General features: G+C 42.0%; 1 protein-coding gene across 1 annotated transcript in view; it reads right to left on the bottom strand.

Moving 5' to 3' along the window:
• snd1 (staphylococcal nuclease and tudor domain containing 1) overlaps window positions 1-13,602 on the bottom strand; it is a 142,598-nt gene that overhangs the window by 109,801 nt on the left and 19,195 nt on the right. The window contains exon 11 of the mRNA XM_080851628.1: window positions 3,476-3,577. Coding sequence (XP_080707754.1) covers window positions 3,476-3,577 — 102 coding nt within the window. The remainder of the gene's footprint in view (window positions 1-3,475; window positions 3,578-13,602) is intronic.

Below are 13,602 nucleotides of genomic sequence, written 5' to 3'. Positions count from 1 at the left end.
AGAAAAAGAGAAAGACAGAGCTATAAGGACAGACATCTGTCATTAATCTGGGGGAAGACATCACCAGACAAGGACAAGGACAGGCACAATGGCCCAGAATCTGTGCAGATAGGTAGCAGTATACATCATGGAGGTGGGGAGAAGGCTGATGAGGCGAATAGGAGAAATAGAAGGAAATATGAACACAAAATCTAAAGCAAACTGAATGGATTAGCGAGGGAGGACGCCAGGAGCCTGATACAAGTCTGGGGGCAGCATAATGATGCCCTGGGGCTTCTTCCTGATCAATTCTACTTCTTAACTGGTGCTCTTTCCAATCTGACATCAAGGAAGAGGTTCACCACAATTAGGGTTGATTTAGTACAGATATTGTTTTTCACTAACACCAAAGACAGCATAAAAAAACAACATGACTATAGTTTGATTCAAACCGAGTGTTATAAAGCCGGCTACAGAATGGTTCTCAATCCATTCCTCTGCTTGCAGATCTATAGTGTGCATCGTAATCAAGAGCGTAACGAAGCAAGACAGTCTCATGGACAGAGTGGGACCTCATGAGTAGTCGGCATCCTATTAAGTCTGCATCCTCTTAAGGTCCCCATTTTATTAGAGCATCAATTTCCAGTATGGAGTCTCATCAAGGAATGAAACCATTTCCTTAGGAAACGATTGTGTTGTGTTTGGAAATGTAAGAGTGAGGAGCCTGAGTCTGAGATGCATGCTGGAATCATGAATTTGCAGAAAGCTTGTCTGTGTGCAGTTTAATGCTGCAGCACTAGGTGTGGTGGGGAAAGTCTGTAATACATATTTGATGGATTAAAGTGAGCTTCTCTCCGCAGACACAGCTGTAATTCCCTTTAAACCCTGTCCGGGAGGAGATGACTTCATCGGAGTGCAAGACTAAGCAGTGCTGGAGCAGCCAGTGGTAATTTGCTTGAGTGAGCACCAACACACCTATGATGCCCACCCATGAGTTCACGTTTCCACCAATCTACACCAACAGCCATTTGAAGGCTCTCTTTTCATACACTTACACACACATACACACACAAAACCATAGATATCAAACAGTGTGACTTTATTCATCTCGAGTACACACACAAACACACACCCATACAAGAATCAAAACACCCAACATAAAACTTGAAATATTCACACACATACACAAAACAGGAGCCACTTTGAGAGCCTGGGATTATCCGAATGTGCTCTCTCCTGATAACTGGATTAATGCTACATTTTTATTTGACTTTTCTGCTGAGGCTGAGACCCTGCACAGAAGCACTACTTATGAAGTTCCCCAAATCTAGCCATGGATTATGTCACTACCAAGCACCGCTTCAATAAAGGGGTGGTGGTGGTGGTGGTGGTGGTTGGGGGGGATTTACCTTAATTACCCATGGAGAGGAAACTTCTCAGCCTCCAACGCCTCTCAGCACTCCTCTCAAAGGGAATCAAACAACCTGAAACCGACTCCTTCACAGCTTTTCCCTCTCTTCTCTTCACAACACTGTTTTCCCCAAACCCTCAGTTTCATAATAGAGCTCCAACTGTACAAGAGACCCAAGACCATTGAGACGATCTGATCTGATCTGAGTGTCTGAGTGTAGCGCACTGCTGTGTGACTTCTGTGCAGAAGTCGGTGCACTCAAACTGGTACTACGACATTGTGCCTGAGCTTAACATCTTCAACCAAGTTGACTGCTAGCAGCAGGAGCAGCGTCCTCAGTCCTGCTTTCCTGCTGTGTCAGCAAGCTTACAGAACAAGCTTAATAATAGGAGGGGGATGGAAGCAAGGTGCCGTATCTGACTCAACCCCACTGACAAATCCCAACATGGTTCAAAGCCATGTGGCAAGTCCCAATTAGCAGAGGGACCAGCGAGACCATGTGTCTCAAGCGCTTCCGAAGTAAAAAGACAGCATAGGTTTTTCATTTATTCTGCCAAATATAAAAATAAATATTTCCAATCCAAACTAACCAAACTAGACAAACTGACTTCACAATTCACAGTAATGAGCTTAGCTCATCCACATTATAATTTGGATCTTTTAGAAGAAAACTTTTATCTAATAATTTTGTCCTTGCTGTTGCTAGGGCACAGGCACCGCTGAAAGAAAACAGCACTTTTAACGACTTGCCCTTCAGTCAAAGGCCGTTAGGAGTTTATTCATAGACAGACTTGTGTCCTAGCAACAACAAAGAGAGAATAAATAGGAATGGTTTGGAGTCACAGACAGCCTTTACCAAATGCTCTGCAATGATCTCACCTCAAGTCCCAACATTACATAGAATAGGACAGGGATGTGATAGTGGTCTATATCCACAACGTTAGGGGAGCACGGTAGAAAGAAATACCAATTCTTACATAATGGGCTTTAAAGGGCAATGGCATTTGATCACTTTCGGCATTACTTCAACAACACAGATGTTTGCTCTTCCAAATACACATATTCTAAGTCTACTATTCCTAAGTGTAAGTCTAGCTCTACAAGGAACCTCAATCTGTACTACCCCCTCAGCCAAACACATCCACTCTCTCTCTCTCTCTCTCTCTCTCTCATATGTAGAATACCCAACATCAACCAGGGGGGCGGCGAGCATCTCTATGTGGGATTGCTGGCGTGTTGACTTACTACCTAAAGTGGGGCGGCGAGCATCTCTATGTGGGATCGCTGGCGTGTTGACTTACTACCCTAAAGTGCTGCTACAGCTCCATCATTCCCACTGTATCTTCAAACCAGAACATGAAAGTGCACTCGGAGTGCAGGGTGGCCAGACGTTTATAGCCGTATCAGAGTAGTGTAAGCACTTGCTGATGAAAAGCCTGAACACACATGCTGCAATGTATTCAGCCCACCTCTCCCTTCTTGTTACGCCAGGCATAAACACTTAACGGCCAGTGAACAGCAGCACTTTAACCGTGACATAAACCCCCTCATAAAGCCCACTCTGCGCATCCCATTACATTTTAATGAGCTCAAAACATGATGAACATGCAATTTCCATGGCATACCTTGCCATCTTTATGCCCCACTACCTGACAGGATATGGGAGACCATTATGGGACAGAACCCAGGATGGAAAATTCATCCCAGGGCATGACTGGGAGGTTAAGATGTTAACTGTAGTCTGAAGAGCACTCTGGTCTTGTAGCATGAGAACAATTGGATTCATCATTTTTCCTTTTCGCTCCCATTATGGTGAGTGTTAACGAGGCTTGTGTTTATTTGGCTTAGCATGGTAATACAGCTGGCTGTCCCCATTCTAACCTTTCTACTTGCTATGATGGGGTCGCAAGAACCTACAATGAAACATGAGGATCACACAACTGGGAGTAAACAGGTGATCTGGAACCACAAAGAATTGTTCTTGGGATAAAGTATCTTAGAACTGCATTTGGAGCGTATATGTAGTTGTATGACCTGGGTTAAATAAAGGGTGAGAGATAAAGATTATTAGTCAACAGTGCATACCTTCTTTCCAATGAGTTTCTTCCTCATGAATTCTCTGGCCTCAAACATGTATGGAATGTCGTAGAGTGGGCGGAAACGCTTGTCCTTGTCCTTGATCTTTTCCTGAGAGGGGGAGAGGAAAACAGAATTATCAGCACATGGTGAAGACTTGCAGGAAAAACAGACAGAACAATCTTCAGAGACAATTAGACTCATTCAAATGAGGATTCACAAAGGACTCCTTTCTAAACTCCAGCCTGCCCTCTTTCTTCCCCATCTGAATCCTCATTTAAATAAAAGAAATTAAAAAAAAAACACAGATTGGTTAATTTTCCCCACTTTACAGCCCGGTCATGTGGGACCTGGTTGAGGACTCATCCTGGTTGAGTACAGAACAGACCATTCTGAATGACAGAACACCACAATACTCTGCACATTTCTACAGTACAGGAATAGAATATATATGCATTTTGGAAGAGACTTGCATTGCATCCAAACGACTATAAACAATCAATAAAGATATTTGTATACATTAAAGTTGTCAAAGCAGAAACTGATTACATCATGAAATGGTGACATCCTTCTGGTTGCTAAATGGTAGTCAGTTTTGGAATGATATCCCATTCGCTTTTTACGAATCAAACATCTTTGATTTGTCAGAATGTGTGCAATGCTACAAGAATACTCTGAAGTGTCACTGATGAGTGTTCCATTTCATCTGAAAGTTTAAGCTGGTTGCTAGCATAACGTTTGCGATGTCAACCCTTTCACTTTCAGACCTTATCAAACAAACAAAAAACGCTCATGGTCCTGTCACTACTTCCATTGGTCAGTGAGATTGCTGCCTATGGCTGTGGAAGATCAGAGACAAGGGTCTACAAGAGACACCGGTCCCCTCCATGGGTAAAGAGCATGAAGAGATCAGAGACAAGACTAGAACTGCTCTGCCTGTCTGTCTGATGTGTGCCCAATACAGTACCACCAGTCACACCTTGATAAGATTGTGTTTATGTTCCGTCTTCTGCCTGTGCTGAAGGCATACTGCACAAGCACTCTAACCTCTAAGCACACCGTCTTGACAGGGAATGGACAGACATGACCTCAGGGCAGACAGGAAGGTAGAAAACAACGAGCCGGTGTGATATGTTTACACATAAGTGGACACATGCACTGAGGCAGAAAGAAAAATCGTCAAGATGGCCAAGAACTGTTCCAATTAGGACCACAGAAAAGGCAGAGAAAGAAAGCGTGATTGTCTCCAGACAGAAATGAAATCCTGTCCAGGAAGAGGGAGAGGACAGCCTGTTTTTATCTGCCTGTAAATAACCAGAGTGATTCCTTCTCCCTGAAGTCATCCCAACACGCGGGGGAGGAGGCCACATGGGTCTCAGTGCTTGTTGGAAAGGGGTATATCATGTCACCTTGCATGAGGTCACAGCTTTGGAGTGGAACTAGAAGAGAAGACGGAGTGGGTGTTGGAAATGGAGGGGAAGCTCAGTTCTGTTAGAGGAGAGGCTGAAACTCCTCCATCGTTGTGGGAGGCAAAAGAGGCATTGATTGACTAAGCACACAGCACTTGACCCATGGGTAAAAGATAATGTTCTTCCAGTCCTACACAATGCATGTGACTACAAAAGGAGGGAGGGAAGTCAGAAAACTTTCAGAGAAAGAGAAGTGGCTAAACTGACAAACATTATATGATAAAAGCTCACATCAAGAAAAATGAGGAAGAGACCGTACAAGAGATGCAAAAAAAAGCCACAAAAAGAAAAAAAATATTTGAACAAACAAGAGGAAAACTAAAAGCAAAACAAATGTAGGCGCAAACACTTTTTGTGTTTCAGCTAATTGCTCCTCACAGTCCTCCAGCTGTCCGTTCTGTGTGTGCTCAAAAATAAAAATACTGACGTAGACAGTCCTGCCTTGGTAACTGGGAAACAAATGGCTTGGGCTGACCCATAAACAATTCCAGCCAACTGACAAGTTGGTTCAGGGGCAACGGAAGGGAGAGGTATTTGGATTGGACGTTGAGCTGAAAAGCTGACTGTACATTAATTGCTGCTTTTTTTCCACCATCTTCTTATTCTCATTACCCACTCTCAGTATGAGGGTGATGCATCACAGAAGGGTTAAATGTGACAGCAAATGGAGGAGAGATGATCCCCTGGTGAGATGGCTGACCACAACAGGTACCACCCTCACAGGAGCCAACAGCAGAGAGGATGTCAGAAACGCTCTGGAATCGGACCTAAAAATAAAACACTGACCAGAGGCCCTAACACGATTTGATCGTCATCAAATTGGCATGACGCAGGCTGTCAAGCGTTTTTTTGCCCTACTGAAATAACTGCATGCATTCAACTGCTTTCAGGTGTGACTACATAGATCATAGCAGACAAATGACCAGGTCATTGCCATTGACAGAAAATAGCGCTCAGGGTTAACCACCAAATTATGAAGAGGTAAAGAATTTTGACCTTTCGTGGGTCTGGTTCATTCTCAACAGGCATAATATTCTCATGGACGGGCAGGATAAATGAGACACATGTGGTGCCAGTTGTTGAGTATTAATAGCAGCGTAATACAACTGGCATCACTTGACCACACTGATTGATACAATTTAACCTACTTGCATCACCATTAGTCCCTCTTGGTGATGCCTATGTGCAAATCACCAGAATGCCTACGCCACCTCCAGACCATGCGCAGATAGCTGCATGCTTTGCCGTCTTGTCTTTTCATAAATACCGTTTATGAAAAGACAAAAAAGGGCTCAGCATAAGGATGTACCTGTTCTTCAAGGATAATGTAGGTGATTCAGACAGTGGACATGGGTTGGCATGGTACATGGTATGTAGCCCCATATACAACAGGATGTGACTCATCTCACTTCATCTGTGAGTGGTCATAATGTTTTCGCTCATCGGTGTACTTGGAGCGTCATGGCAGCCGCTTTATCATAGTGGACAAGAGGAAAGTCTGCTTGGATCGGGAGCAACTATTAAATCATTTGCGGGAAGAATCTGTATGTCAATTCAATATGTGATAAAATAACTGAATATTCTATGTATAAAATATTCTATAGAATATTATAAGAATGACAAAACTTGCTTTGTGATGTTTTCATACATCACAGCTAATGAAGAGACTAATGTATCCTTTTTGTGAACATAATAGATATCTGAGAGCCTGGGATAAGTGCTGCTGTTTTTGTTTTGTTCCCAAATATGATCAGTGGGGCTAACAAACACTGAAACCTGAACACAGCATCCCCATTCATCTCAGTGGCTGAACTAGCACATTAAGCTTAAGTAATTAAATGGAGCAAGTACATACACAGACACATAAATACATACATACATAGACACACACACACACACATACGTAGGTAGGACTAATAACTCCCTGGTATAAGTAGGGATGGGTATCGTTTGGGTTTTTTCCGATACCGGTACATAACCGATACTTTTAAAACGATACCGGTACCTAAACGGTGCCAGAACCGATACTTTTTTTTTTTTAATTAAAGACAATAAAGGCTTATTTATTGCCAAGGCAAATAGTTTTCTTCAAATGTAACAATATATTAACTGTTTAAGGTATACTATAAATAAAAATAAATACAAAACACTTGGCTTCAAACCTTTTAACTTCAAACTATGAACAATATATTAACTTATAACAACTGTTTACAGTACACTTAAATAAATATAAATAAATACATAACACACTCTGTACACACACTTCAGTAATTCTTTTGCAGAAATATGAGCATGTTTGCCTTCAGAGTAAAAAAAATATTATTTAGTTTGCATTTATTTAAACCCACTGGTTTCGTGAATGTGTACTGCCCCTTTAAGAGTTTAGCTTCAGGGCCTCTTGAGTTCTCTCCCCCATTTACACGCAATTTTGTTGTTGCATATGCTGCACATCGCGTTTTTGAATTTTTTTGTGCGAAATACAGCCACACTTTTGATCGTTTACCTTTCGACATTTTCTCCGTTATATTGATGGCTAGCTCTGTTTGTGCTTGCTATGTGCAAGGCTGCCTGCTCTTCGCTGTCATTAGAATGTTGCAATGTTATTGTAGCGTCCGAGTTAGTGCTCTCTTAAGAACTCACATTGAGAAGGAATATCTTTGGATGAGACGGTAGCTCTCCGTTTAATAAAGCGTATCCAACTTCTGCTTAGAACAACCACACTTATCTTGAAACCGAAACCACACACAAGTCAACCCATTACCATGGCAACTCCTCAACACAAATCCCGTTTCCACTAGTCCCATATGGAATGCTACATTATCACCAATGAGCGTGAGCGACAGTCGAGAGTCTACATTGGGAGATGGAGCAGTTTTATATGTGCCCCACGAAATCTGTTAGCAACACAAAAAAGTATACAGATCGTACTCAGAAAGATCTACGCCACTAACGTTATTTCTCGTTAGCTTTCGCTAGCTTTGTTAAATTATAAATTTTTTAATATAAAAAAAAATAAAAATCTGCTCAGGCACCGAAAGGAAGCACCGAAATCTGCGTTGCATTTCGGTCCGGGTAGGTATCGGTTGTATGGAGCCGGTGCCGTATTGGTACCGGTTCTCTGTACCCAACCCTAGGTATAAGTCTTCTCTTCACCCTGCTTTAGTTTGTCCTGCTGCAAAGCCTTAAAGAGCTGACTGGAACGCACTTCTCAAAATAGAACAATTCGCTTAAAGGAAAAAAACAGCCCGCTCAATTCAGTTCAAGGGAGGGACAGGAGAGGAATATAATCAAATAAAAACAAGGCCTGAAAGTGAAGTCACGTTGCACTGTTCACTTCACATTGGGTCCACACCCTGTCAATCACAGGGGAACGCTGTCCCCTCCAGGAGGGGAAGTCCCCCCCTTTGGGAAGACTGCAGGGAAAATAGGGGGGAGAGGCTGAGCAGCAGCTGTCACAGTCCATCTCTGTGTGCATTTTGTGCATTTTGTGCATTTTGTGCCTGTGCCTGTGCCTGTGCCTGTGCCTGTGCCTGTGCCTGTGCCTGTGCCTGTGCCTGTGCCTGTGCCTGTGCCTGTGCCTGTGCCTGTGCCTGTGCACACTTGAGGAAGTGGGTGAATATGCATGTAAATTAAAGTTTTTCCCAATGTAATGTCTTTAACAATTAGATAATAGACAGAGGAACTTTCAGATATGCACATTTTGAAGAAAGCGGCATTACTGTTTCAATAACAGCATCTAGACACTTCAGCCTTTAATTAAATGAATCAACATTCTGCTATCATCTCTCCGCCAGTAACAGATGGTTGCCATGGGAGACTGTCTGAGAACAGATTCTGTCTGGGCACACATGTAGCAACTACCCTTGTTAAAATGCAACACCAATAGGTTACAATCCTTTTTTGCATTGTGTAATGCAAATGTTTAGGTCTGCATGTAGGCCGTAAGGTGAACACGGTTTTCGTTTCAGCCCGTTCCACTCACTGGCATCTACACAATCTTTAGCTTATAAAAAAGAACGAGTCGTGGTTAGTTACCAAAAAAAAGTTCGTCGCTGATTTTCCAGTCGATTGTCTATATGGCTTTGTTTTATGCAGAACTAGAGACTTCAGAGCGTAATAAGATTTTTGTCGGGAGCCGTGCCACGGTTCGACACGTGATCATTCTACACCAATGAGAAGGCTGCACTTGTCAACAGAATGGAAAAATGGCGGCTCCCGTGTGGTTAGAAACATCGTTAAAGATAGAGGAAAACATCCGAACATCCTCAAAAGTGGGCTAAATTAATTCTAATTAGTGCTGTATAGATAGCCGCGTCCAAGAATAACAATGAGGCAAATATACGATAATGTTATTTTTATGTTAAGTCATTTACATCAAGTTTAACATACATGGGAATACCCATTACTGTGGATCTTACATGGACTGTGAACACCCACCGAAGAAATCAAGGCAAAGACTGTACTTCCTACATCAGCTGAGGAAGTTCAGCACCATCAGCTGTGTGTCCTGACAGCATCACTTGGTATGGGAACTGTACAGCCTGTGACTGCAGCACCTAATCATCAGAGCATCTCTCCATATTCTGCAGGAGACCTACAAGGAAAGACCTACCTACCAGCGCCCAAGGTATTGTAAAGGATTCCTAACATCCTGACCATGGACTTTTCAAAACACTGAGGTCAGGCAAACGTCTCTGCTGCTACAAGACCAGAACAGAGAGACTGAGGAGGAGCTTCTTTCCTCAAGCATTCCTTATCCTGAACACACACAATGACTATAAAACATCAATTACACCTTTTTTCACACACTGCTCTTTAAACTCCCTCTTGCTATTTATGAAAAATATTTCTTGATCTTTCTTTCTTCACACTCGCACAGAAAAAACAGTAGTATTTTTATGTATGTGACAAATAAACCTCCATGTATCAATAAAAGGCAGTAATTGTAAATACCAATGACCATCTGTTTGTTCATTCATTCATTCATTCATTCTTCCACAAATGAAAACAACACTAATGAACCATAAAAACACTCTTTATGAAACATGAAATATGATGTATAAAACTGTACAAAACTGAATAAGAAATAACAGATTAGGGACACTCAGTCCTCACTGTTAGTGTCAGTGTCAGGACAGTTATCTTCCAGTTCCTACAGCAACGACATAGGTCAACTATGCAACACAATCCTGCAGAAAAACATCTGTCTGTCTCACAGGCACCTTTGCAGCCACAGTGTATCACATGCAAAACACTGTCAGGGGCCGGATTTCTAGTCATCATATGTTTGAGACAGGACCTCATTATTGCAGCCTGGTAGTTTGCCCTTTTGCAGTGCTGATGGAGGGCATCAGTGGTAGGGGGAATGGATAATTCTGGCAAGGCTGATGATGTCATACAGAAAGCCTTGAACCTAGCTTTATTTACATTATCAGCAGCCGACTGATCATATAAGTGGCATACATACTGGCAAAGAAATGCAAATGTTGACTGCTCCAAGTTTAAGGTAGTACCTTAACTTTTAAAAGCCTTTAGGTACTCATCTTTCTCACATGCAACAGAAAATGTCTTTTTTTCCTCCTTTGCCATTAAAGGCACTTGTGGAGTCGCACCCAGAAAATGTTTGAATTCCGATCAAGGCTGAAAACACTGGTTCCAAGAGCTGATGACACCTTGGTAATGTCAATGATACATGTCCTGTTGCCAGTCCCTGTGAAAACATATAAAGTGCATGGCAAATCTGTCTGCACACTTACAGCAATGACTGCCACATCTATAGATGCCAGACAGTGTAGCGGGTTGAAACGGAAACAGGGTTCACCTTACAGCCTATATGAGGATGTGCATGTGTGTGAGTGTGAGTGTGCACACACTGGGCACCTTCACGAGGCTTCTCTCCAGTCTTCTCTTCCACACACACACACACACACAAACAGAGTTGAAGACCTTGTAAATGTTTTCCCACATAGTATGTTTTTGCACATGAAAATGCCAGTGAAAATGCCTTTACATATTGTAAACATATAAAAGGTCAGGCACATTTATGTGGACCTTCCCTGCCATGTACTATCAGGTGACGTTTTAAAGACCCAGCTTGTTTAGAAGTTTTTCCACATTGGCATGAGTATCAACATGCATTTGAGAAGGGCAAACTTCACACTTCAGAATTCAAGCATTTACATGGCTTTTCTTCACTGTGCAACCGCTGATGGCATTTCAGACTTGATGTCCTAGTGTAGTGTTTCTCAACCACTGGGCCGTTGCACTTATCCTTATTACTACTGTATTTTGTGCTGTGTCTTACTGATATAATGTATTTAACCCTTATTTAATGTGAATCACAATTACAAACGAGGGTCTGACAGGGCTTACAATTAGGTGTGAGTGCTCCAGATCAATGAGGAAAAGTCAACCCCCTCGCTGGATTTCTAAAGTTGGGATGATTATTGTATTTCTGTAATGACTTCTTACAATGTTGCATGGAATTGTTTGTGTATCATCTAAGCCTATGATTTCTCATAGTTAAGATCACCTTAGCTGACGTAGGAAGTACAGTCTTTGCCTTGATTTCTTCGGTGTGCTGGGTGTTCACAGTCCATGTAAGATCGTCAGTAATGTGTATGCCCATGTATGTCAAACTTGATCTAAATGACTTAACATAAAAATAACATTATCGTATATTTGCCTCATTGTTCTTCTTGGACGCGGCTATGTATACAGCACTAATTAGAATTAATTTAGCCCAATTTTGAGGATGTTCAAGTGTTTTCCTCTATCTTTAACGATGTTTCTAACCGCACGGGAGCCGCCATTTTTCCATTCTGTTGTCAAAAAGCAGCCTTCTCATTGGTGTAGCATGATCACGTGTCGAACCGTGGCACGGCTCCCGACAAAAATCTTATTACGCTCTGAAGTCTCTAGTTCTGCATAAAACAAAGCCATATAGACAATCGACTGGAAAATCAGCGACGAACTTTTTTTTGGTAACTAACCACGACTCGTTCTTTTTTATAAGCTAAAGATTGTGTAGATGCCAGTGAGTGGAACGGGATTCATTTTCTAAAGCACTTTTCGTGCTTCACCTTGCGGCCTAATGAGCAGTGTTGATAGTTTTCAGCTGACGTCAGAATGACCAGCTGGCGGGCAAAAAAGACTTTCTACAGCTGTTTAACACAGGAGTTAATACAGGAACCACCCACCTTTCAAGCTCTTGTAATATAAGTTAGTAAAACGGCAGACAGTTGTTGCTCGGTTGGCTGTTTAAATTGGCGAGGAGACAAGCCCCGGATTTTGTTTTTATCGCATTTAAAACCCTCCCACGTTGCTGCCTGCTGATAAAAAAAATGTTTATTTCACCGTTGCTACCAGCTGATTGTACGTAGACATCTTCTGGGTCAACGTTTCTCGGGCACACAGTAAAGTAGTAGAGGTCGACCGATATGGGTATTTCTATAACCGATGCCGATGCCGATACTTAGAGGTCAGGGTTAACCGATAGCCGATATGGGCTGCCGATTTTTTGGGCCGATTTTTAGGGCCGATATCTAAAAGTTTTCCCATTAATTTGCATGCTAAAGCGTCACACTAATAATAAGTAGATGCACACAATTTTTTTTACATTTTTTAACATTTATTGAACTCTGACTTGAACCTTGAGTCAAACATACGAGTTTACTGTGTTTACTGAAATATTCATTTAAAGAAAAATGTAATAAATATTTTAAAACCAAATTACCATAATCTAGTAGTAGTCACACAAATACATAAATAACAAAATAACTGTCATGATGCACAGACTTGCAAGGGCAATGCTAAACCCTTTGTGATATCACATTCTTGACTATTAACGTTATACTACTTTACTGTGGACGTAGGCTATATACAGACATTGGTCTGAACACATCACTTCATCAGGCTAACGATCCATTTTTATTCGCAAACACGTTGATAGAAACACACGCAGCTGCGCATGTTCTTGAGGTGAATTTTCTTTGATGTAAATAAATTGGAAACTCGGCTATTGTCTGCGTCACCTAAACCACGCTTCTGAACAAATGTCATACACCGTTCTGAGCTGCTCCATGGCTGCTCTGTGTCTCCAAGCACGGAGCTGTCTGCGAGAGGGGCGGAGTAGCATAACGTAGCGCAACATCATCCCGACTCCTCCACCCCACGAACAGAGGGACATTTTTCGACTCAAATACAGGAAAATGTAAGCAGAACTCATAACATTTGGGCCAACATATTACTGTAAGCAAGCAACCTGCTACTAGATTTCGAGTACAGTCTTTCAAGTTAACAGCAAGGACAAGTTAACTGTGAGCCTTCAATCAGCTGTAGCTTTATGTTACAGCTCTCGACGGTTCAATGCTTTTCGTTTTTTTTTTTTTTCCCTTTCACTAAGTGAAGCAACACTTCATAGTTTACTTGTAACATATATAACCTAGTAAATATGTTACCACCATACAACTTCGAAATAGCAGAATTTAAGCCTTACTTATCTCCCAGGATTACAAGTTTTGGGTTGGGGTCCTTCACATGCTGCCGGTACCAACAACACGGAGCTGCCCGCGGACATGCCTGACTATAAATCGGCGCTACTAAACACAGATATCGGCCGATGCCGATAGATTAAAAAATGACAAATATCGGCCCGATACATCGGCC

The sequence above is a fragment of the Sprattus sprattus genome, assembly GCF_963457725.1.
Source record: "Sprattus sprattus genome assembly, chromosome: 14".
Classification (NCBI taxonomy): Eukaryota; Metazoa; Chordata; class Actinopteri; order Clupeiformes; family Clupeidae; genus Sprattus; species Sprattus sprattus.
This window is presented reverse-complemented; position numbering and strand designations above follow the sequence as displayed.